This window comes from Arachis duranensis, chromosome 5, assembly GCF_000817695.3.
Source record: "Arachis duranensis cultivar V14167 chromosome 5, aradu.V14167.gnm2.J7QH, whole genome shotgun sequence".
NCBI lineage: Eukaryota > Viridiplantae > Streptophyta > Magnoliopsida > Fabales > Fabaceae > Arachis > Arachis duranensis.
In genome coordinates, this window is record NC_029776.3 from 5656516 (window position 1) to 5681792 (window position 25277).

At 37.1% G+C, this 25277-nt stretch overlaps 2 protein-coding genes across 2 annotated transcripts; both read left to right on the forward strand.

The window, feature by feature from the left end:
• Positions 1–720: 720 nt before the first annotated feature.
• On the forward strand, positions 721–2606 carry LOC107487595 (transcription factor bHLH18). Its single transcript, XM_016108261.3, has 4 exons — positions 721–881; positions 968–1459; positions 1737–2123; positions 2237–2606. The coding sequence occupies exons 1-4, from the start codon at positions 837–839 to the stop codon at positions 2318–2320; spliced, it is 1008 nt and encodes a 335-aa protein (XP_015963747.1). The 5' UTR covers positions 721–836; the 3' UTR covers positions 2321–2606.
• A 16814-nt stretch (positions 2607–19420) lies between these two features.
• Positions 19421–20919, forward strand: LOC107487596 (transcription factor NAI1). Its single transcript, XM_016108262.3, has 4 exons — positions 19421–19613; positions 19696–19965; positions 20032–20442; positions 20515–20919. The coding sequence occupies exons 1-4, from the start codon at positions 19569–19571 to the stop codon at positions 20587–20589; spliced, it is 801 nt and encodes a 266-aa protein (XP_015963748.1). The 5' UTR covers positions 19421–19568; the 3' UTR covers positions 20590–20919.
• The last annotated feature ends 4358 nt before the right edge of the window (positions 20920–25277 follow it).

Genomic DNA, 25277 nt, shown 5'->3' on the forward strand with positions numbered 1-25277 from the left:
ATATCTCACGAAACGAATAAGGCAAGTTTATTTATTTTATTTTAGCTTGAGATTCCACAGGGTTTGGAGTATTTTATTGACTATTCAAAGTTCAAACCTCATTCAGCATATTATATATATATATACAATTATACACTGTATGTATCCAACAGTAGGGAAAACAATGACAGAAAAAATGTGATGGAAAAGAAATAAGAAAAAAAAAGACACATAATAAATGAGGGGGCGCGTTGCTGAGGGTAGTGACAAAATAAGTCAATAATTGAGACGAAAAAAATATATCACATGATTCACCTGTTACTATCTAGGTCCCATATCTGGATCTCCAGCATTGGTTGAATTAATTAAGTAAAAGTGAAAACTTAATAGCAGAGAGTTATTTTTGGTTTTCCCATACATATTCAACATGCCACGATATATACGAACCTTAATTAATTAACTAATATGGCCAAAAAATCCAAGATTTTTTACAGTTGATAGTTGATTAATTTAATTAATTGGCGTACCGGCATACATAGCAGCAAAGCATTCGGTGACAGTTTGCGACTGTATCCACCATTTCTTCGGTGCGTGGCTGAAATAATTTCCCACGTGCATTATTTTATTTGAATAAAATATTATATTTTTATGTGTGATGATTATTGCAACGCGATACGCGGTTAATGGCAAGAGATCGAGAGTGAGAGTAGAAGCAGTAGAAGAATGCCACTATAAAGAGGCAAAAAAGCTAACGGTGCTAGATAGATAATACTAAGTTAGTATAGACATATATAGTACTATATATACTATATAGTATATACCATATATACCACTGCTAGCTAGTTACTTCAAATTCTATGGAGGAATTAAACGGATTGGCAACCAACTGGTTATCTGATCTGGTGAGTTCTTTGTTGAGAAATGATGAACAATGTTGGTACTATTGAATGATAATAATAATAATAGTAACGAGTTTGTGATTTTGCAGGATATAGATGATTACGAATTGTTTTCAGAGTGCAATTTGAAGAAGTTTCTGGATGAGGATGAAGAGAATCAGTTTGATGAGATGGTGATGAGTGCAGTGGTGGGGGAGGAGGAGGAAGAGGAGGAGGAGAGGCCAACTAAGCAACTCAGAACTTGCTCATCATCAAGCATCACTAACTACGTCTCATCTAATTCTTCTTCTTCTTCTTCTCCCACCTCCCAGATTCTGTCTTTTGAAAACTCTTACAACCCATCCTCCCAATTTTATGGCTTTGAATTTGATGCAACTCCTAATGATAAGGTTTCACCGCAACCACAAGTTGGTAATAACAATGATAAGAACAAGCTGGAACAAACAAGGAAACCTCAAAGCCAAGGGAGTAAGAGACAGGCGGCTCACTCTCACGATCACATCATGGCTGAGAGAAAGCGAAGGGAGAAGCTCAGCCAAAGCTTGATCGCCCTTGCAGCTCTTATTCCAGGCTTAAAAAAGGTAATTTAATTTATTTTGTGTTAAAAATATAACTATTTATGTTTCAATTTATCAGTTTAAGTATTTGAGATGATTAGTTTTAGATGGAAATTCAGATTCAGTCGACTTTATGTGAAGTTGATAATTGAGAGTCATTTGATCAAATTTCAGTAAAATAAGTCAAATCATCTGATCGTTCTCAATTATCAACTTCACCTTACCGAACGTTACCGAAGTAGTTTTCACCATAATTTTATCTAGAATTAATATATGATTAATAGCATAACTGATAATACAGATGGATAAGGCTTCGGTACTGGGAGATGCAATCAAGTACGTGAAAGAGCTTCAGGGGCGATTGAAGGTTCTAGAAGAAGAGAACAAGAGAGAGGTGGAGTCTGTGGTGATTGTGAAGAATCCACGCTTCATCACGAGCAGCAGCGACGATGACTCCTCGTCCTGTGATGATGACACCTTGGAAGCAGACGGCGAAGCAGCACTAGCACACGTGGAAGCAAGAGTGGCGGCGGCCGAGAAGGAGGTGCTGCTCCGGATCCATTGCAAGAAACAGAAGGGCATTTACGTCAAATTACTGTCGGAGATACAAAGCCTTCACCTGTACGTGGTCCATAGCAGTGTGCTACCGTTCGGGGATTCGGTTCTCGACATAACCATCGTCGCTCAGGTTTACACTTTAATTAATTGTTCAATATGATGGGGATAATATTATTAATTACTAGATAAGATAGAGATAGAGATAGCTAGATGTGTTGACTTTTGATATTTTTGGTGGATCAGATGGGCACAGAATACAAGTTGAGCATAAGAGATCTTGTGAGGAATCTACGCGTGGCTACGCTGAAAACGATGTCGTCGTCATAGCAGGAACTTGATCCCACTGCAGGTAAAGGTTGATTCAATCCACCGATTCAATCATCTTCCACCAACAATATATAGTAGCGATCTATCTTGAAAGTCATGTTAGCCTCGGAAGGAAACAGCTCCATGTGGATAAATAATAATAAAGTATGTAATAAAGTGGAGATTTATATGCGGTTGTATTTATATGAAATTGTTAGTTAAGTATCTAGTGATTTTTAACTAACAATTTTATACCAACTGCATGTGAGTTATTATGATAATAATAAGTCTCGGTAATTATTAGTTTTGTCGCCAGAAGTTTTAATTATTTGAGCGAGAGCATGAGAATGTTTTATTTTATTTTGTTAAACTCTCATCTCCATGCGAGAGTTTTAATTATCGAACATATTTGGGCTACAAAATTTGGGAGTGAAAGATACTTATATCTTGTCTTTTTGAATTTTTGTAAACTTGTTAAGTATATAGGGTAACACTAGACAAATTTTAATTGATTATCAACTTAATCTTAGATTTTTTTATGAGCAATGCTAGGGGCTAGTAATTTTTGTGATTGTTAGCCATCAACTAGCCATCAATGATAATTTAATGGTGTGAGATTGGTATGAGATTTCATCCAATGGCTCACCTTCCTTTGCTGGTTACATGCTGGCCAAAATTCAATAAAACTACTGGCCCCTAGACTTTTCCTTTTTTTATTTTGTTAGACAAATTTACGGTATTGGAGCTTTAGTGTACGATTCACATAGTAATTAACCTAACTCAAATGAATGGATATATTTACAATTTACGATGATTTTGAACTATTCAAATTGTATTATATATAAATTAACTAAAAATGTTATATGTATAACTAAGACATCGTCACGATATTTTTTTTATACAAATACATTTGTTTTTAACTTATTTTTAATTTATATTTTATATTTAAATATATTTTGTATATAAATAGTTAATTTTGTCGCAGATTTTTTGTATAATATTAGAGAAATAAAGAAACAAGCTAAAAATTTAGAAAGTGGAAACTAATCTATATTTGAGTTTTCTTTTTATTTTTCCACAATAAACACTCTAAAAATTGAATTTAAAAGAAAAAAGAGATTGTCAAACAAAGTAGTAAATTAGAGGGGGGAAATATCATGTGTACTAAAAGTTAGCGACGACTAATCATTGTAAAGAAATATATAATTAAAAGGACAGTATCTTCCTATTTCGGCATAGTTTCCAGAAGCAACATCAAATGGCCTGTAAAAAGAGTGAAGGAAAGTTAGGTATGTCTTTCGAGGCTTATTTGAAATTGGTAGTGTGGGACTGAATGTTTTTTTCGGTGTGGTGAAGTCATCTAAGATTTTTGAGTGAGAATGAGGTGTAGTATTTGTCATGCTTAAATTAATAAGAATTTTAGATAGATCTTTTAATAAATTAGAGTTGATAAATATTTGAGTTTGATAAAATATTTATAGTAAAAAAGATATTGTAATTTATTTATGGATAATGTTAGGTAATCAATAATTTTTTTTTGAATAATATGAAAAACTACTAATTAAATCAAAACACACTATATTTTTAAATTATTCACCTAAATCTTAATATTAGAATAACCATTTATACACCTAGTAAAATGAACATCCAATATATTTATTGTTTATATTATTTATACTTTTTATTATCTATCTATCATAAATGATTATTCTCTTCTTTTATTTAAGAATAGTCAAAATCTCATTTTAATATATGAGTATATTTGTGGGTGCAGTTAAGATTTTACAAATTAAATTATACAAAAAAAAATTAGACATGAAGAGAGAGAAACTTTAGACTTTAAAATAGATCTACAGTTACATATATATATGAGAATTTAGGTCACCTACCGTTGACTTATATGACCTGTAATAGAGACGTAGAACTTTTTTCTTTATTGATGATTATATGGGTGAAGATGAAAATTTAAAAAACATTTTTAAAAATGATTTATTATTTTGTAAGTCCTTTTTCATTAGAATAAATGATTTTATAATATTAAAGATAACGACCAAAAGACAAACTAAAAACATATGCATATAACAAAAAAGGCTTATGCATAATCATACCTTTAACGCATAGTAAATTTATAATTGTACAAAATGAAGAAAGTGACAGAAAACATAGTCGTCCAAGAAGTAGGACGTAAGAACTAACCTATAAACACACTTAGTATAGGAAAGCAGACAAAAAAGTAGTGCAGGATGATTTTAACTTTTCTTCCCTTATATTAGCTCGATGATAATAATAGACCAGTCGATTATTAAGATGAATATGAAAAAGCTTTGATTTGATATGAATCCTGTGTCGAAATTTATAGAATACATCCTTAATCTATGGCAACTGGCTGAGGCAGATCCCACTTTTTACATTAGGTTGATTATGACGCCTCATTGTTCATACATATAGTGTACTGCCTGGCCTTAAGGAGGGGTAATATTGTAATAATCAATTTTGGGGAACATGACACTATGACAATATTGCGTCCATTAATTACGTGTGGTACAAAGGCTTTGTTCGTATCGCGGTGTCAACTTAGCAACCATCAAAGATAGGGTTTATCTGACCCCCCCAATTTAATGTTTGCTGAATTCATCTTCATTCGGTTCCCCCTTCTCAGTACTCTGCCATATGTATTGACTTATTAAAATCTATACTTACAAGAATTTACTATTTTAGATACTTAATTAGGATAATATAAAAATTAATTTGGATTAGTCGAGTGGTTAACTCATTTGTCTGCTTAAACAAGTATCAAAAGTATAATTTATTTGTTATCGACAAATTCTTAAATGAAGTTTTAATCTACAATAAATTAATCTTTGATTTATCAGACTTAAAAATACCGTAAACAACCAAATAATTAGGATCACATAAAAGATAAACTCATAAAAAAAATAGTTCTCTTTTCGGGAGTAGTTTTGAGGAATAAATTAAATAAACAAAAATTAAGAAAATAAATTAAAAAATAAATTCATGAAAAAATATTTTTATTACCAGATAAATAAGTAATACAACATTAAAGGTTTGAGATAATGATGGAGAATAAATATTTAAATAATTCTATTAAGTAATTAAGCAAGAGTTCAGTCAATAGTAAATTAACAAATATTTTCAAACTGCATTTTATATTAATTAATTGTTATTAATTTAACTAATAATTATTTAATTTTTAAAAAAATAAAATTATTAATTATTAATTATAATTATTTAAAATTAACTAGTTATGAATTATTTATCCATACTTTTTTATATTTAAATCTTCACCAACATCACAAAAAAAATAAACGAATTCTTTTAAAGTGATGAATATAATTTAGGTAGGGTTTGTTGTTGGATCCAAAACATAATTCTATAATAATGCTTTTTGTTTTTGGTTGATAAAAAATAAAGAGCAATGAAAAAATATTAGAAGAGAACAAATGAAGAAGATAATCTCATCAAGTTCTAGAATAACTTAACGAGAGAAAAAGGTGAAACTTTATTCTTAGAATATTTGTTTGGGTTTTATTATTTTAGTCCAACATCTACAAAAGGAAACTTTTATTTTTTTAGTCATATTTTAAATCATCTTAAAATTATTCATATACAATACATTTATATTTTTTTGCGTACAATCAAACACTAACATTGAGTAATTATCCAATTTTAAAAAAAATTATTATTTAGTTATTATTAAATAAATTATAAGACTACATTTATTTATAAAGATAGAACATTAAGATATAAATACAAAAATATAAAATTATATTTATGAGAGATAATTTTAAAATATTAAATTAGTATATTTTGTGACATATATAATAAGAATATATAGAAACATCAAACGAAGATATAGAATATATTTTTTCATTTTTTATTTATTATTATCATCAAATTTTTATAATTATATTTTTTATTATTTTATTTTTATTTAAAATTGTGTAAAAATTAAAGTAAATTAGATTTTTTATTATTTATTTTATTTTATATTTAATTTACTATTAAATAAAATATAAAAATATTAATTTTATATTTTTGTGTTCTGTTTTTATTTTCTTGTTCCTATTTTTAAAACTAAATGTAACCTAATTTTTTAGGAGGAAAAAATAAAATTTGGTAATTGTTATTGTATGTGCTGAAAATGGGTTTTATTGTGTGAATTGTGAAACAAAGGAATATGAAATCAGAGCTTTTTAAAAAGGTATTCTACCGACGAACATATTTCTACATACATAAATATTTTTTATCGCAACATTTATTCTGTCTATAACGAAGATTATTAGAGGATAGTTAGAATTTATTAATTTTAGTTATTAGTTAGTCATTAATATTTAAAAATATATATAATAAAATATATTATTCAATTACTAGACTACAAAAATTATAAACTAAAAAAATTAAATTTATAATTAAATAATAACTAAAAACAATAATTTCTAATAATCTCTAATATTTCTCGTCTATAACTACTATTACATTAATTAGTGAGATTTATCATTCTACGAAACACTATTTTTATTTCTATATAGAAAATAAAAAAGTGATTTTTTTATTCATTTTATTATATTTTTTGTGAATTGTTGAAATTTAAAAAATAACCTACTAATCAGGTTATGTTAGTCGTATTTAAAAAAAATGAAAGACTAATTCAAATGGATTAAATATATATTTTATAAAAATAATAAAAAAAATAAATTTAATAACATACTACTTTATTTATTACTTTTAATAACATGTCATTTTCTAAACAACGTTAGACTTTATATTTTACTTAGAACTGCATCCGTCTAAAGCAATATGTTAATAGGGTAACATCAAATTAAAACAAGCAAATAGACATAATGAGTTAATGACTACAAATAAAATCTCTTCACACTATATTGCAACGATGGTCAATGAAGGAGTTAAAAGGGAAAGTGTGAGACATTATTATAATAAAATAGAGAAAAATTATATAAACAAGTATTTTTGTGTTAAATTTTATAATTTAAAATTTAAAATTTAAAATTAAAGATAAATAAAATAATTTTTTAAAAAAATTAATTGATATTGATTAAAAAATTAATTACTTAACATTATTCATAAATATATATCATGGTTTAAAAATAAACAAATAAAAAGTGAAAAAAAGGACCTCTGATCTGCAAAGGATCGATCCTGAAGATTCGAGCCAGATTATATTTTATTATATTGTTATATATAATTGCAGTTTAGATGAGCACCATTTGATCTCTTATCAAAATCCCTTCCCTTGAATATATAGAGATGATGATAAACTTGATGATGATCTTGCACGTATGATTCGATCTTACCTAGTGTTCTGAAATTTTTCGTTAGTTAATTTGCTAACAAGTACCAACCACGTAATTAATTATAGTATCTCCTGTCATATTGCTTTCATTATTGCATGTTGAGCATCCTAATATTCCTTCAGACATGTAAGTATTATGTCTTTGAACTTTGTTTTCAACGGTAACTATATATATCTAATCCGTAAGAATAATCTTGTAATTAATAATTCACTCTCCCATCTAAAAAGCCACTGCTTGTCAGTTTTATTTAAGCAGAAGGAATGCTTATAGTACTTCGATTCTGTTACTAATTTCATCCTTGGCGATATCATACAAAGTTATATATACTAATCTTTCATTGAATTTGGATTATATATAATATTCAACATTTTAAAAAATTTACAAAAGTTGACATTAATCTCTTGAAAATATGATTATAAAAAAATACAATATACAATAATACTATATGTTCTATCCAACGGTTATCGGACGGTTCGAGTGGAGTTTTGCGGAGTTGGGAACGTTTCAATCGCGGTCGTGCTAGGATCCGGTCAACCGGGTAGCCGAGCTCTCGTTGTGGAAGGAGGGGGGTCACCTGCAAAGACACTCCGACGCTCTAGTCAGTTAGTGTGCAGGTGAGAAATAAATTTTTGGGGTGTGTGACGTACCTTGGGGGAGGGGTAGGACCCTCCCCTTATATACGATGTCAGATGTGGGTCCCACGAGGGCAGAACCCACCTTCTTCGAAGTTTCCTTGTACAGCTGTGGCGGCCAGCTGTCCCAGATGCGTGTGCGGGTCGAATATGGGCGCGTCATCCTACCGTTCAGGTCGGGTTGTGAGTGGGTCGGGTCGGCCCACGTTCCCTTTTGGGCCGGGCCGTAACAGTGCTCCCGACACATCGGCAACAATTGTGTGGGCTGTTGGGGGCGTGTTATTTCTAATCTCATGCGTTGTCGCCGAGCCGGCCGTCCGTGGAAGGGACGCATCTCTTGCGCGCGTGTCTGTTTGTTGCTGGGGCGATCAGTTATCGCCTCGTTCTTCGTGTGGAGCATTAAATGCTCATAATGGGTTTAAAACCCTTGGTGCAAAGACTAATATGCCCCTCGACTTTCGCGCACCTTTTGGTGGTGGTTTTAAAACTGTTCTGCAATGTCTTTGGTATTCATTTGACGTTTATCTTTCCGTTTCCGATTCTGCTACCTCCATCTTCTTCTCCCTCAGTAGTTCCAGGGCGTCGTTGTTGCTTTCCTTTCGAATCTTTGCTATCAGTGCAGGTAATCTCTTTTGTCTTTTTGTTATTCTTTTGCTTCTACCATTGCTTCCTTTTTGTGCATGTCGTTTGTTTATCTTTGCATGGTGGCTGATCTTAGGTCCTAAGTAGGTGTGTTAGGGGGTTGCCATTCTAGGGTAACTTTGTTTGGGTCTTATCGTTTTTAACCGTGTTTAGTCTTAGTTGCGGAATAGACTGAGTGTAGCTTCTGTATTCACTCCGAGCACCCGACCTCTTAGACTGACTGGATGGTCCCCCCGTGTAGGTATGGCTCGCATCGCCTCCCGGGCTTCCCCTTCTCCCGCGGCATACGACCCCTACGCCTGGGTTGTTTCTGATATAAGGGACTCCCCCAATCAAATGGGCGAAGAGGAGCTCACCGAGTTCCGTCAAAACGAGTATCTGTGTGGAGGAACCGACGAGGAGTCCAACTACGACGTCTTCGTCCCGGCTCCTCACGAACGCTTGTACGAGCTCAACTTCCACGCTCCCCGAGTTGCCGATTGGATTTGGTTCTATAAATCCATGTTTACTCAAGTGGGGGTTCGTATTCCGTTCTCTGCTTTTCAAATGGCGCTTCTGGGCCGGGTTTCCGTGGCACCGTCACAGCTGCATCCGAACAGTTGGGCTTCAATCCACTGTTTCGAGATGGTTTGTGAATATCTCGAGCTGTCAGTGTCCGTAGATGTTTTTCTTTTCTTTTTCAACCTTACAAACCCTTCGAAGGATGGGAAACATAAGAAGGGGTTCATGTCTTTCCGGTCCGCCCAAGGTCGGAGGATTTTTGGTTTGTTTGAGGACTCCTACCACGGATTCAAAGATAAATATTTCAAGGTCCGCCCCGTCAAAGGTCGTCATCCTTTTTGGTTGTCGTTGGAGGGGGCACGCCTCATCCCGACCTATTGGAGCATCAGGGGGGGTCCAATGCCTTCGTCAAAGTATCCTACAAGGGTATGTCTGCGGTGGATAGGAAGATTGCCGATGTGTTACTTACTGGCAATCTTCGGGAGGAATCATGTGAATCCTCACCTCCTCATGGGTGACCGGGAAGCCGGTCGGAACTATATTTGTGAGAAGTCTTTACTTGCTTTGCCTTTAGTTTCTTGCTTTTCCCAATATTTCATTGCGACTAAAGAATTTTCTTTCCTTGTTACAGTGGGAATGTCTGCCGAGATAACGGGTCTCCCTAACTTGTTCCAAACCTTTTTATGCGCAAGTGACGACGAGGCGTCCAATGAGAAGTCGACTGCTCTCCCGGAGGACAAGAGCAAGGCCACTTCCGAGCAGGGGGCTGTGGCCGATGAGACCGGTACCTCGGCTCAGGGTGCCTTGGCTCAAAGTGGCAAGGAAGTGCGCGTTTCCCCCTTCCGCGAAGTGGTCGGTACTGGGGGTTCGACGTCCAATCCCGCTGCTGACGATGAGGTGGAGGAGGTGCCCAGCCTCAAAAGGAGGAGGACGTCCAGCAGTCCCGAGGGGGTTCTCATTGTGATGGAGAAAAATTTTGACGCCGGGAATTTTATAGATTCTCAATTGATCCCCGGGACTGAGGAGCACTTCCACGAGTCGTCTCTTGCTGGGCAAGCGAGGTGGATGTATCGTACCCTCTTGCGCGGCGCAGTGATAGCTCGGAAGGCCGAGTTTGAGTTGTTCGGGATGGAATCTCTCCGTAGGAGGTTGGAGTCTGCTGGGAAGGCCAATAATGAACTTAAACGCGAAGTTGAAACTCTTCGGGAACAACTGACCCAATCCAATGAGAAGCTCGATGCTACCGAGAAGAAAGCCTCTACCACCGAGAAAAAATTAGAAGAGTCGGACGCCACGGTTTTCCGGCTTGTCGAGCGGGAAATGACTTTAGAGAGTCAGGTTGGCGTGGCTCAAGGGCGGGTGTCCGCATTGGAGAAAGAAAAGGAGGCTGTAGAAAATGAGCTTGCAGCGTTGAAGATGAAGTATAAAGACGTCGTTAAGCAGGGGAAGGGCGCAATCCTGGCAACTGAGGAGGCCCTTAAAGCTCAGGTTAAAATTGTTGCTCCCGATTTTGACACCTCGGCAATTGGCGTCTTCAAGGTGATCAAGGACGACAAGATTGTTGACGTTCCTAAGAAATGATTTTCCTTGTTCTGTACGAAACTTTTGGTTAGCCGTCATGTTTTGGCTTTTGTGAGCAATTGGTTTCTTGGATCGTTTGCTCGTTTTATCATAGTTTATACTTTTTTATTTGCTTGGTTGTGTTGTCGTTTATATTCACCGTTATTGGTTTATAGTTGCCGTTCGTTCTACCGTATTGATGATATTCCGGCTGAGCCAGGTCGTGGCTTTCCGTGTAGCCGTTTGCTATTGTGGTAGTTGATGGGCTTCCGGGGTGATCAGTCCCGGGGCCGTGTATCGTTGTCGCTTCGCGTGGAATTCGTTTGCGCAATGGGTTGTCCAGGAAGGGTGAACCAAACAAAAGAAACAAAACTTTGCACAAGTATATTTTAGTCGGTAATTGTACAAAAGATCTATAGACCATAGCGAAAAGTACAATTCCATGAATTAAATACTTAGCTCGGTTGGTCGGCATGTCGCCTTATGTGCTAAGAGTAAAATCTTCTCAAGTTGCTCGCGTTCCATGTTCTTGGGACTTCTTTGCCATCCAGCCTTTCTAACTTGAAAGCACCTTTGCCCATCGCTTCTTTAACTTTGTAGGGACCTTCCCAATTTGCTGCCAGCTTTCCCTCCCCCGGGGTCGGTAAGCCGATGTCATTGCGCCTCAGGACGAGGTCGTTTGGCTCGAACTCTCTTTTGAGCACTTTGGTGTTGTAGCGTAGGACCATTCTTTGCTTCAGCGCTATTTCCGTCAAGTGGGCCATTTCTCTGGCTTCATCTATCAGATCCTTCTCCACGGCTTCCCCTACTCCCTTCAAAAGTAGTCGTGGACTTGGTTCTCCAATTTCCACTGGTATTACCGTATCTAGCCCGTATGTTAGTCGGAAGGGGGTCTCCCCGGTGGATGATTGCTCGGTTGTACGGTAGGACCAGAGGATCGAGGCGAGCTCGTCGGCCCAAGAACCTTTTTTATTGTCGAGCCGCTTCTTAAGCCCTAGCAGGATGATCTTGTTTGCGGACTCAACCTGTCCGTTTGTTTGGGGATGCTCTACCGAGGAAAACTTCTGTCTTATACCCAGGCCGGTGAGGAATTCTGTGAACTTCCTGTCGGTAAATTGTGTCCCGTTATCCGAGATGACGATCTCCGGGATGCCGAACCGTGTTATCACTTGCCTCCACATGAACTTTCTGCAATTAGATGAGGATATGCTGGCCAGCGGCTCGGCCTCTATCCATTTGGTATAGTAGTCAATGGCGACTATGAGGTACTTGACTTGTCTAGGACCAATCGGGAAAGGCCCCAAGAGGTCGACTCTCCACTGTGAGAATGGCCGGGAAGATGTTAACAAGCTTAGCTCGGAGGCCGGTGCCCTGTGGAAATTGGCGTTCTCTTGACACTTGACGCACTTTCTAACAAATCCTTTGGAGCCTGCCATCATAGATGGCCAATAGTATCCAGCTCGGATCAATTTTCTTGCTAGGGCCTTGCCCCCTATGCGATGTCCGCAACACCCTTCATGGAATTCCCTGAGGACGTAGTCCATTTGGTCGGGGTGTAGACATTTCAATAGGGGCCGGTTGAGTCCTTTCCTGAACAGCTGACCCTGGATGATCGCGTACTTGGCCGCTTCCCTTCTCAGTTTCTTGGCGTCTTTTTCGTCGTCGGGGAGTTTGCCGTTTTCTAAGAAGCTGGTGATGGGGTCCAACCATGAGGGGCTTATCTTTGACAGGTGCAAAGTGACCGCTGGCTCCCTCATCATACCTTGGATGAGAGACCGGTTACCTTCTCCTAGTTTGGTGCTAGCCAATTTTGATAGGAGATCCGCCCGCGTGTTCCTTTCTCTTGGAACATGGTGGATCGTGACCTCCTCAAACTTCTAGCTCAAATCCTTGACTTTCTCCAAGTACTTTTGTAATAGTGAGTCTTTGGCTTGGTAACTCCCATTTTCTTGGGAGGTGACGACTTGTGAATCGCTGCATATTTCCAACCTTGTCGCTCCAACTTCCGTTGCTAGGGCTAAGCCCCCTATGAGGGCTTCGTATTCTGCTTGGTTGTTCGAGATGGGAAATTCGAACTTGATCGACTGTTCGTATACGACCCCAGCTGGGCTTTCTAGGATGATTCCGGCGCCCCTGGACGTCTGATTTGAGGCTCCGTCCATGTGGAGCTTCCACCGTGTGCGCGTCTCTTCGGTTGGATCCCCCGTCACTTCTACCAGGAAGTCAGCCATCGCTTGCGCCTTGATCGCTTGCCGGGGTTCGTACCGTATGTCATATTGGGAAAGTTCAATGGACCAAGTCATCATCCTTCCCGCCAAATCGGGTTTTTGGAGTACTTGCCGGATTCCTTGGTCCGTCCTTACGACAATCCAGTGACCTTGGAAATATTGTTTTAACCTCCGGGAAGAGGTCAAGAGTGCCAGAGCTAGCTTTTCCAGTTTGCTGTACCTCAGTTCTGCCCTTTGTAAGGCTCTGCTCATGAAATAGACTGGCTGTTGGGCCCTTCCTTCTTCTCGTACCAAAACCGCGGCCAGGGCTTCTCCTATTATGGCAAGATATAGGTATAACGACTCCCTGTTCATTGGCTTCCTGAGCACAAGGGGTGCCGCCAGGATTTCCTTGAAGTGTCTAAAAGCTTCCTCGCATGCGGGCGTCCATTCAAACGCTATCCCTTTCCTCATGAGGTTGAAGAAGGGTAGGGCTTTTGTTGCCGAAGCTCCGAGAAAACGGGATAACGAGGTAAGTCGCCCTGCCAATCTCTAGACGTCCTTGATAAAACCCGGGCTCTTCATCTGGAGTATCGCTTGGCATTTCTCAGGGTTAGCTTCTACCCCCCTTTGAGTTATCATGAACCCTAGGAACTTTCCAGCTTCCATGGCAAAGGCGCATTTGAGGGGATTGAACCTCATACCGTGTTGTCGGAGAGACGCGAATACATTTGTCAGGTCATTTTGGAGGTCGTCTGGTCGCGTAGTTTTCGCGAGGATGTCGTCCACATAGACTTCCACCGTCTCACCTATGAGGTCGCGGAATATTTTGTTCATCAGTCTTTGGTATGTTGCCCCCGCGTTTTTTAGGCCAAACAGCATCACCTTATAACAGAAGGTTCCCCCAGGCGTTATAAATGCTGTCTTGTACTCGTCGGGTCGGTGCATCGATATCTGATTGTAGCCGGAGTATGCATCCATAAATCTCAGATACCGGTAGCGGCAGGCTGCCGCGTCGACAAGTGCGTCTATGTTGGGGAGAGGGAAACAATCTTTAGGGCATGCCTTGCTAAGGTCGGAGTAGTCTACGCACATTCTCCATTTGCAGCTGTGCTTCTTTACTAGAACCACATTCGAGAGCCAGGTCGAGTAGTCTAGTTCTCGTATAAAACCTGCTTCTAGGAGGCTGGCCGTCTGCCTGGCCACCTCCTCCGCCCTCTCCCCCGACATCTTTCTCCTCCGTTGGACTACCGGGCGTGCTTCCGACTTGACGGCCAGGTGGCGTGACATGGCTTCGGGGTCTATGCCCGGCATGTTGGCCGGTGTCCAAGCGAACAAATCCCCATTGGCCCTGATCATTTCCACCAGAGGCTCCTTCAATTCATGTGGGAGGTTTCTATTGACAAACGTGAACTTTTTCTCCGTGTCACCGACCCTAAACTTTTCCAGGTCCCCCTCTAGTTCTGGTCTGGGCTTGTCGTCTACCCTAGCGTCTAGGTCAGCCAGGAACACCCCCGATGCCTTTTTAGATTTCTTCCTTAGGGAGAGGCTGGCGTTGTCGCAGGCGACCGCCGTTTCTAGGTCTCCCCTTATGGACCCTATAGATCCGTCGTCGGTAACAAACTTCATGACTAGTAGCTTTGTGTTGATTATTGCTTCAACATCATTAATCGTCTTCCTCCCCAAGATGATGTTGTAGGCCGTGGAATCTCGGAGAACCACAAACTCAGCCATTGCCGATCTTCGGCCTTGGGCCTGTCCCACGGAAATCGGCAGGGATATTACTCCATCTGGCTTGATGAAGTGGTCGCCTAACCCGATGACCCCGTGCTGATGAGTCGATAGGTCGGCGTCCCTTAATCCCAGTGCATCGAACACGTTGCGGAACATGATGTTCGAGTCTGCCCCTGTGTCAACAAGGATTCGTTTTACGAGGCCTGTTCCCACCCTGGCCGTGATGACCATGGGTGGACTCTCAGGGGCTTCGTCGAACCACTGATCTTCCGGGCCGAAGGAGATATATGGTGGCTTCTTAGAGCTTCGCATCGGCGCGAAGGAGACCGCCAGGATCTTGGCGTCTTTCTTGTGCGTCGATCTCGACCTTGGTGTGGTGTTTTTGGCGGTTACTACGTTTATCACAGTGAGACCGTGGTCTTTGTCTTCTGGCTCTTGTCGCCGCTTTGCCGCCCGGGTCTTGCCTTCCTCGTCTTGGTCGCGATGTCGCCTCCTCGACTCCCTTATGAGATGGGAGAATTTCGAGAGTTTACCGTCCCTTATGGCTTGCTCTAGTGCATCCCTCAGGTCAAAGCAGTCTTGTGTTTGGTGTCCATAGCCCTTGTGGTAGTCACAGTAGAGGCTCTTGTTTCCCCCCGTGCGGTCCTTGAGTGGTCAGGGCTTTGACAAGATTCCTTTCTCGGCTATTTGCTGGTAAACTTCCATGATGGGGAGAGTGAGTGGAGTATAGTTGGTGAATTTCCCGATCTGGGAAAACGTTCTGGGTGCCTTGCTCGGCCCTCCGCCTTGTTCTTTCTGTCTCTCTTCGTTACCTTGGTGCCTAGGTTGATTGTAGCCGGAGTGCCGTTTATTGGCAGCCACGACCTGGCTCACCTCCTCGTCATTTATGTATTCCTTAGCTACCGTTTGGATTTCATGCATCGTCCAAATCGGTTTCGTAGTGAGGTGTTTTCGGAAATCCTCGTTCAGGAGGCCGTTCGTCAGACAGAGGCTAGCCACCGAGTCGGTTAGGCCGTCAATTTCCAAGCATTCGTCGTTGAAGCGGTACAGGTATTTTCTGGTCATCTCCCCGGGCCTTTGGGTTATCCCGAGCAGATTGATCGGGTGCTTTGCCTTTGCTATTCATGTTGTGAATTGAGCTAGGAAGGCACGACTGATGTCCGAAAACCCATAGATGGATCCCTGCGGGAGGCCCTTAAACCACCGGATCGCAGGTCCAACCAGGGTGACTGGGAAGGCCCGGCACCTCACCTCGTCTCCTACTCCCTACAGATTCATTCTAGCCTCGAAGGCCGTGAGGTGCTCCAGAGGATCTTGGGTTCCATCGTACCTAATGTCCGTTGGTTTGTCGAAGTGCTTTGATAACCGGACCTCAAGGATGGACCGATGGAACGGGGTGGCGCCCATTATCACGGGTCGCTGCGTCCTTACAGGCCTCCCTTCTCTGTCTTCGCGGTCTTGTCCCGGGTGACGCGTTTCCTTACCTCGGGAGTAGATGATTGTGTCGTTTCGTCTTCTCGGGATGGGCGAATCTTCTCGGGTGCTTTCCGCTTCCGTTCTGGATGCAGAGGCGTGCCGGGGGCGACTCTGGTGGGAATCTCGCTCCCGGCTTTCAGGGGACGGGAAGTAGCTAGGATCTGTGCTTCGTCGATCGTGCTCCTGATCGGCTAGTTATCGTTCCAGGTTCTGGACCCTATGGCGTAACACCTGCATTATTCTGGCGCTGTCACCGCCAGTTCCTCCGAAGGGTCGTGTCTCCCGCGTCCTTATGCGTGGTTCGGCGTGTTGTCGGGGGACCTTCGTCGCCCTCCCGGTGAAGCGACAGAGGCTGCCCCCTCTGCTGCGGCTGTTCGGCCTTGGTCTCCAAAGCCCGGCACGACTTCCATTCAGAAGGGTCCCCACAGACGGCGCAAATGTTCTATCGAACGGTTACCGGACGGTTCAGGTGGAGTTTTGCGGAGCTGGAAACGTTTCAATCGCGGTCGTGCTAGGATCCGGTCAGTCGGGTAGCCGAGCTCTCGTTGTGGAAGGAGGGGGGTCACCTGCAAAGACACTCCGACGCTCTAGTCAGTTAGTGTGCAGGTGAGAAATAGATTTTTGGGGTGTGTGACGTACCTTGGGGGAGGGATAGGACCCTCCCATTATATACGATGTCAGATGCGGGTCCCACGAGGGCATAACCCACCTTCTTCGAAATTTCCTTGTAGAGCTGTGGCGGCCAGCTGTCCCAGATGCGTGTGCAAGTCAAATATGGGCGCGTCATCCTACCGTTCAGGTTGGGTTGTGAGTGGATCGGGTCGGCCCATGTTCCCTTTTGGGCCGGGACGTAATACTATATTCCCAAACTTTTATATGGCATAGGAAAGAGGTCCAGAACACAAGAGAAACTTGTCACAGCTCCCTCATTTTTGTAATTTTGTTGTCTTAATATAGAATAAATTGTGAATTTCACATTTCCTTTAATTCTTGAAAAAATAAGAAAGAACTGTATAAGTGAATCAGACAAGATTCACTTGTATAACGGATTAACAGACATTTATTAGTAAGGGTAAAAGGGAAAATGAGGTTTAAAAATAAAATTTCTTTGCATATCAGAGTAGAGCGGATATTCTTATTTTAATTCATAATATTTTGTCGCACATATATATTTGTATGAGTAGTGTTATACATACAAGTTATTTGGGTTTATAAGTCATACAAGTTGGGCCAAACCACACGCGCGCTACTCAACGATTTTCATAGTGTGCTTTGCGTTCTTTCTTCTGCTCCGCTTCCTTCTTCTTCTCATTCTTCTTTGCGTTTCTCCTCCTTTTTATTCGCGTGTTTCATCTTCATCGTTATTTTTTTATTATGTTGTTATTGCTGCATTTTTTCCCTCTTTCTTTTTCTATTGATTCTGCAACATTATGTATTTTTTTTTGTTTAATTTTTTCTTCCAAGAAGAATTATAAGAAAACAAAATAAGAAGATGAGGAAGAAGAATTAAGCAGTAGAAGATGAAGAGTTTTGAATTATGCAGAACTTATCAGAATAAAAATACACCCAAAATTCTTAAAAATACACCCAAATTTCTTCGTGTTACATCTAAATATGTTGCAAATACAATAAAATATTTCCTCCAATACTGCATTTTTTTCTTTATTTTTTCTTATTTCTTTCTTTCTTTTAGTTAAATGAATATAAATTCATCCTCTTTCAAGTAATTTTGTAGCATTATGTATTTTTTCTTCTTCTTTGTTTGATTTTTTTGTTTTTATTCTTGTTAAGAGAGTAAAACAAGAAGAAACTTGAGAAGGTAAAACAAAAAGAAAAAGATGAATAAGAAACAAAGAAGAAGATAGTGATGATGATAAAAAAAAAGAAGCAGTAGAAGATAAGGAAGAGGAAGAGTTTTGAATTATACAAAACCTATAAGAATAAAAATATACAAAAAAATTCTTAAAATATGTCCAAATATCTTCGTATTACACCCAAATTTACTGTAACTATAGAAAAATATTTTTTTCACTGCAAAATTTTTACATTATATTCAATTCAAATCATAAATTTCTAACGAAAAAATTAACTAGAAAAAATTCCAATTAAAAAAAAGGAGGAAGAAGAGGAAGTGGTGGTGTTGGTGACGACGATAACGAAAAAAATAACGTGCAGTGAAGAATGTGTAGTGAAAAACGTGCAGTAACGTCTCAAAACGTGTGAATATAAATAACTTGTAAAGACTTGTATAAAAAAACGCTTGTATATGAAAATTATTATTCTATTTGTATTAAGAATAAAATTTCTTAAATAGGAACAAGATTCGCGATTTAAAATGATAATATGTACTTTTTACTAAAAATATTATTTGATTTTTGTTTATATATGTTTAAGGAAAATATTATAAAAATATTTTATTAAAAGCTAATTCAAATTTTTTAAATTTCATAAATAAATATAATTTTTTGTCTCTGAAATTTGACAAAAGTTTCAAAAATACCTCTAAGTTTTATTTTGTTTTAATTTTATCTCCAAAGTTTTCGATTTGCATCAAATATACTATTGGCGACTAATTTTTCAAAAAATTTAATATCAATTCAACAACAATTTCATAAGAACAACCCTCAACACAAGTAAATCAAGCATCATTTTCATGCATTATTGTTAGAATGATTTTAAATTTTTTAAAAATTTAGCTGTCAGAAACATATTTAATGTAAATCAAAAATTTTTGGGACAAAATTAAAAAAAATAAAATTTAAAAATATTTTTAAAATTTTTACCAAATTTCAGGACAAAATCTATATTTTACCCTTCATATAATTTGATTGGATTTGATGTATTTCTGGGTTGTGAGGTACTAAAGTCCCAACTCTAGCTAGCAACCTAACGTTATTTTGATTAATAATGTGTATGCGTTAATAGAAGGGAGGTGTACAGTAGGCGTGCATTAATCATGAATGGAATACATTAATACATTATTACGTACGTATACCAAATAGCGAAACTTAGTTAATGGAAGCTATAGTATACAATACATGCTACGCTTCCCATAAAGTAAAGATAAAACAAAACAAAGAAACAAGGCATCTTCTATTTAGTGCGTCACCGAGAGAGCTGAGAGCCTAGCTTACTATACTAGTCTTGTGTAATTTTCACTTTCACTTAGCACTTGGGATCAATCATGATTTCCACCGAGGAATCATGGACTACTTGGCTCTGTGATTTGGTAATTAAACAAACAAACAACACATTTTCATCTTGCAAATGAATCCCTGATCACTTTGTTCTTCTTTTGCTCTGATCTGCAGGAAGAAGAGGACTACAGTTTCATCAATGGCATAATAGCAGCCCCTAATAATTACTCAAACTCACAGATGAGTAACAATGATAATGAGAGGCCATCCAAGCTTCTCAAGAGCACCACCCCAACCCCAAGACGCAGAAGAACTACTGGCTCAGCTGGCACTGGCAGATCCCCCCAACACGCCCATGATCACATCATTGCCGAAAGAATGAGAAGGGAAAAGATTAGCCAACAGTTCATAGCACTTTCTGCCCTTATTCCAGGCCTCAAAAAGGTTAAATTTTTCTTGCTCTTTTTTTTCTTTTTAGATCTCTTTGGAGTACTAATAGAATGCGTTCAGATGGACAAGGCGACGGTGTTAGGCGACGCTATCAAGTACGTGAAGCAGCTACAAGAGCAAGTGAAGGTTCTAGAAACTGAAAGCAAAAGGAAAAGCGCGGAGTCTGTTGTGTATGTTGAGAAATCTGAGGTGTGCGGAGAGGAAGATGTGTCTGTGTCAGACACTTGGTCAAATTCAGGGGGGGATGGAAACTCATCGTACGAAGTGTCAAAAGCAGTGAGTAGGTCGGTGCTGCCTGAAGTGGAGGCAAGAGTGTCTGAGAAGAACGTCCTCATCCGGATCCACTGCGAGAAACACAAAGGAGTGTTGATGCACATTCTCAAGCTCATTGACAAACTCCATCTCTCTGTTCTTAACACCACTTCCTTGCCTTTTGGAGCCTCCATCGTCGACATAACCATCACTGCCGAGGTACATTAACTGAATTAAATTCATCACATTTACATTATTGAATAATTTATTATGCTTATTGCATCGCATCAGATGGATGACAAGTTCAGCTTAAGCGCGAAGGAGCTTGCTAGAAACATAAGGGTGGGAGTGTTGCAATCGATGTAGAAGAAAGTAACAGGTGTCTGTTTTGTAATTAATGGGATTGCATCATTTTGGGGGTTCAATAATGTTAATGGCTCCAGGGTTCCATCAATGGAATTAAATGGAGTTACCCTTTGGGGCGGAGGGACGGATGAGAGCAGCTGTCAATTATGGAGGTTGGGACCCGGCTGGCTGCCTGCATTGAGATTTGAGAGAGGGTTGTGTCTCTGGAAAAGTGGGATTCTGACTGATTGGGAAACCCATAGCCCTGGAATATTGCCACGTCCTGCCAAATAGTTTAGGCCCCTTTCTTTCTTTTATAATAAATATTAAATAATCATCTATCTTTGCGCACTTCCTGTTTCCCATGCCCTATTTTCTACATTTTTTTTCTTTTTTTAATAACACACACACTCGTCTTAGTATCTCCTCCTTTTTCTCCTAATAATTTGGATAGTAATTAGTCTCTCACAAATTAACAAACAAAACTTAAGGCAAAAGTGTATACTATTAGAGTATATGAAATATCATATCAACTAAAGACGTTTTCATTGAATAAAAGGGTACATGTACACACACATTATAACCAAGTTAGATTCGTCTAGTGGTTAGCTCGCTAGTCCGCTTAGGTAAATATTAGAAGTTCGAATCTCACTTTATACATGTAGTAATTCATTAATCAACAATAAACTCTTAAACAGAGCTTCTACAGATTAGTCCAAAATAAAATGTACACACATTACACATAGTTCTACGATTTTCTTAGGTATGTTGAAGCTCTTCCCAGACAACAGATGCGCATCTTTTTTTTTTTTTTTTTCAGGTGTGATAGCTCCATTTTGTTTAAAGTGATGAATTCTTAGTCTAACGGCCCAATCCAATTAAACTCCTCGACAAAGGAGAGCTAACCAAAAAAAATATTGAATAGTGACTAATAAAATAATATTCTTGTCGCACTTGATGTTCCTAACCAACAGATCATGACTAGATTTTAGCTTTTTACCTTGGCCTCTGCCTATATATATATTTTACTGATTTTTTGGTTAGCAAGTTTTCAGAGGTATTTTACCACAGTTATATTCAAAATCTAACATTTGGGAGTATAATATATTTTATAGAATTTTAGTTAAAAAAAGTTTATAAAAGAAAAAAACAACATAAGTATCTATAAAAATATGTCAAAGATGATTATAACAGATCAAACTATATTTATTAAATATTTATTTTAAAGTTTATAGAATTCTAAAGTTGGACAAATGAACAAGGTTACTCAACATACCTGAATGTAAAATGATAGTTGAAATAATATGAGTAAGAACATACTTGTGTTAGCAAACTTTGTAAATATATAGTTTTATGTTTCTAAGACTAATAGTTTTGTAAATGTATCTAATGAGTCAAATTTCAACTTTTTAACCATTGACACACTGTCTATTAAAAAAAAAATATCTTTCTTTGTATGGTTGACACATCCCACTTGCTCTTCATACGTCAACATGGCACTGTTGAATTTCTTAATAGTTCCTTCTACTAATATTTTCTAGACATTTTTCTGGCTAACAGCATGACATTTGATTTGCACGCATTATTTGAAATACTTAAAAATTATTTTCAATTTTTCATCTTCTTTGTTAATTCAATTGACTTTTGTCTGAGAAATGAATTTCCATTTTTGATTCACCCAAAAAAGAATTTCCCTTTTCTAATAATGCTTGTTGGTGACTTCTACTTATACAAGCAAGATTCATCATCCATCCTAATAATCATTTCCAAACATGATCCCCTAAAATATAGATCTAGATATCTGTAGTAGTAGACATCTCGGATTAAATAATTACAAAATTCTTATCACCAAAATAATATGTAATAAAAAATCTGTAAGATCTCTGAAAGGATCCTGGAGTACATATATATTGATTAATGTTAGATGAACTTACATTTAATTATAGCTCCATATTGTTAAAATCTAGTCCTACTTGCATTTGTATAGGCTCGTTCCCTTCGTTATTCAGATTATTTTCTAATTGAAATTAGATTTGAAGCAAGATTTGCCGTTAAGTAAAGACAACTAACCTAAACTTCGTAAGAAATTAAAATTTGGTTGCACGAACATTTGAGATTTAAGGTTTTCATATATGAACTAACAATAACAAACGAAACTTAATTAATTAGGTCTATCATTCAATTTCTTTAATGCTGCCACTCTGTGAAGCAGTTAGCTGGTATAAAACAGCAGGACAATTATTACAATTTAAAATACAGATGTGTAATTGGTGCATCTGTGATAATTTTTGACTAATATATTTATGAAGTGAAGAAGTATAGCAGTATATATTATAGATAATTACTTTGATTACTGTAATGCACCAATGTTGTAGTAAGCATGCACTTGAAGAAGTTCAAACCAAACTGCTACATATATTATAAAACGAACAATTAATTAATAATTAAGTAGATATCCTCAATTTCCACATGACAAATAAAAAGAGGAGTATATTACTTACATACTAGATACTACTGTCTATGTTAAGCAAACGACCTAGTCACCAAAGATGAATATGATGAAGGCACGTCAGCAACTGTAGATCACTTGTTATGATATGCTTACCTCATCAACTTTTAGCTATGAGTTATGACAATTCATGAATTCACGGAATTTAGTTTCATGTATAGTAATTAATATTTGTGAGAGATATGATCTTAGTAGTCAAGAAACATCTTGGTCGTCATTGAAAAACTTGCAATGTTGCAATTGTTTAATCTCTAAAGTTAATTAATCACCACAAAAGTTGTTTCAGTTCAATTGATAGTAAAAATAGAAGGTAAATTCTATTCAATCTTGTATAAATAAATTGTAAGTTACTTCTTTATGATATGTCTTATTATTATTGGATGAGATAGGTTGGCTTATCATAATTAAATTCTTAATTTGACTTAAATTTTGTTACCTAATTAATTAATTATGATATAACTTTTTTTATAAATTATTAAAATTATTAGAAAAGTTTTATTATATAATTTTTTATTTTTTTCAAATTACATATATTAATTAATTTCAACTACAAAATAAAAAATCTAAAAAAAAATTTCCATTTCTCTTAACAATGAAATTAGATCCCTTAAAAACATTTCAAAGCAATGAAAATTTTCAAATACTTGGCTTTTAAAGCAATGAAAATTGAAAGCATTTTAATTCAAATTTTTTTTCCAAACTACAGCCATTGTTGCTCAACATAGCCACGAAGACATGCTTACGACGCCCACAAACTAAAATAATGCACAGGAAGATATGAATGGACAGCCAAAAAAAAACATCGAAATGCAAACAGAATGTAGTTACCATGAATTAATGCATGTATATGTCGTTTGAAATAACTTTTTAATTGATCTATAAAAATGATGAATAATAAATAGATACAATTAATTAATAAGAACAATAAAAAAGATTTTTAAAAAACAATTAAGAAAGCAAGAGAGAGAAAATTCCTTTAATAATAGTAAAACATATAACAAAAAATAATTTCTTTTAATTTAGAGAATATTGGATAGAATTTATCAAAATACAATCATTCATATGATTGATTGAGTTGTTAAACAGCATTTTCATCGATCTTATTAAGAGAAGTTATATTGATAGTAAACATTGAACTCATCTCTGATCTATTTATTTATTTATTTATTTATTCCTTTTTCAACTACATCAATCCTAATCGACATGTCGTTGTTGATATTGATATTTGAATTTTAAATAGATTTTAGTGTCTAAAGTTGATTTGTAATAGAAGTTGCCATAGCTATGTTGAAATTAAGATGAAAATTCAGGTACAATTATTTTTATATAAAATTAATAGAGAGTCATTAAATAATAATTTAATTAAATTTATTATTTAATAATTTAGCTATTAACTTTATATGAAGTTAACTGTACTTAAATTTAATTCCAGCCTAAAAAAAATTACGGACGACCTCACTTATCACGTGATATTGATAATCCAGTTTCTGTTTTGTCCTTATTCGATTGTTAAGAAGCAGTAGCCAAAACTAAGCAACTTGCTAAGACTGGCATCTAATGCATAAAATTGGGGATTAAAGTCAAAATTAAATGGTCAAACGCGTAGTTTGTCATGTTCTGTGATGTTTCCTGGTATGTTATTTAATTGTGGGTGGTTGATTCATATGGTGCACCATGTAAAATGCTCTCATTGATGAGTATTAAACTTTAGACTAGAATTCTATGTCAAAAAGCAATAGGTGGTGGGTGCAATGATAAATATGTTGCAGGCGTATATTGCATTCTTTAAATAAAGCGAGAACTTTGAGGACTTTTATTAATTTTTAATTAATCGGAACATAGTACCTTCAAGGCTTGAAATATAAACTTTAAAATCTCAAAAATAACTCTAGATTGAATTTCAATGAACAGAAAGTATGAAAATTGCCATCAACATGGTCCGCTTTTATGTAATAATGTAACAATCGCTAACAGAACTTTTAATTTCTCTTAAAAAGATGATCAATATGTGAAAATTAATCTTGTAATTTAATATTTATTGTGCTAACAGAACTTTTAATATTTAATATTTATTCTAAAGGACCGTTAGCAAGATTTAATTATTAAAAAGGACCTTTAATACTAAAATTATTAAAAAGGACTAAATCTTTTTATAATATTTAAAAAAACGAATCAAATCTTTTTATAAGGAAATAAATAT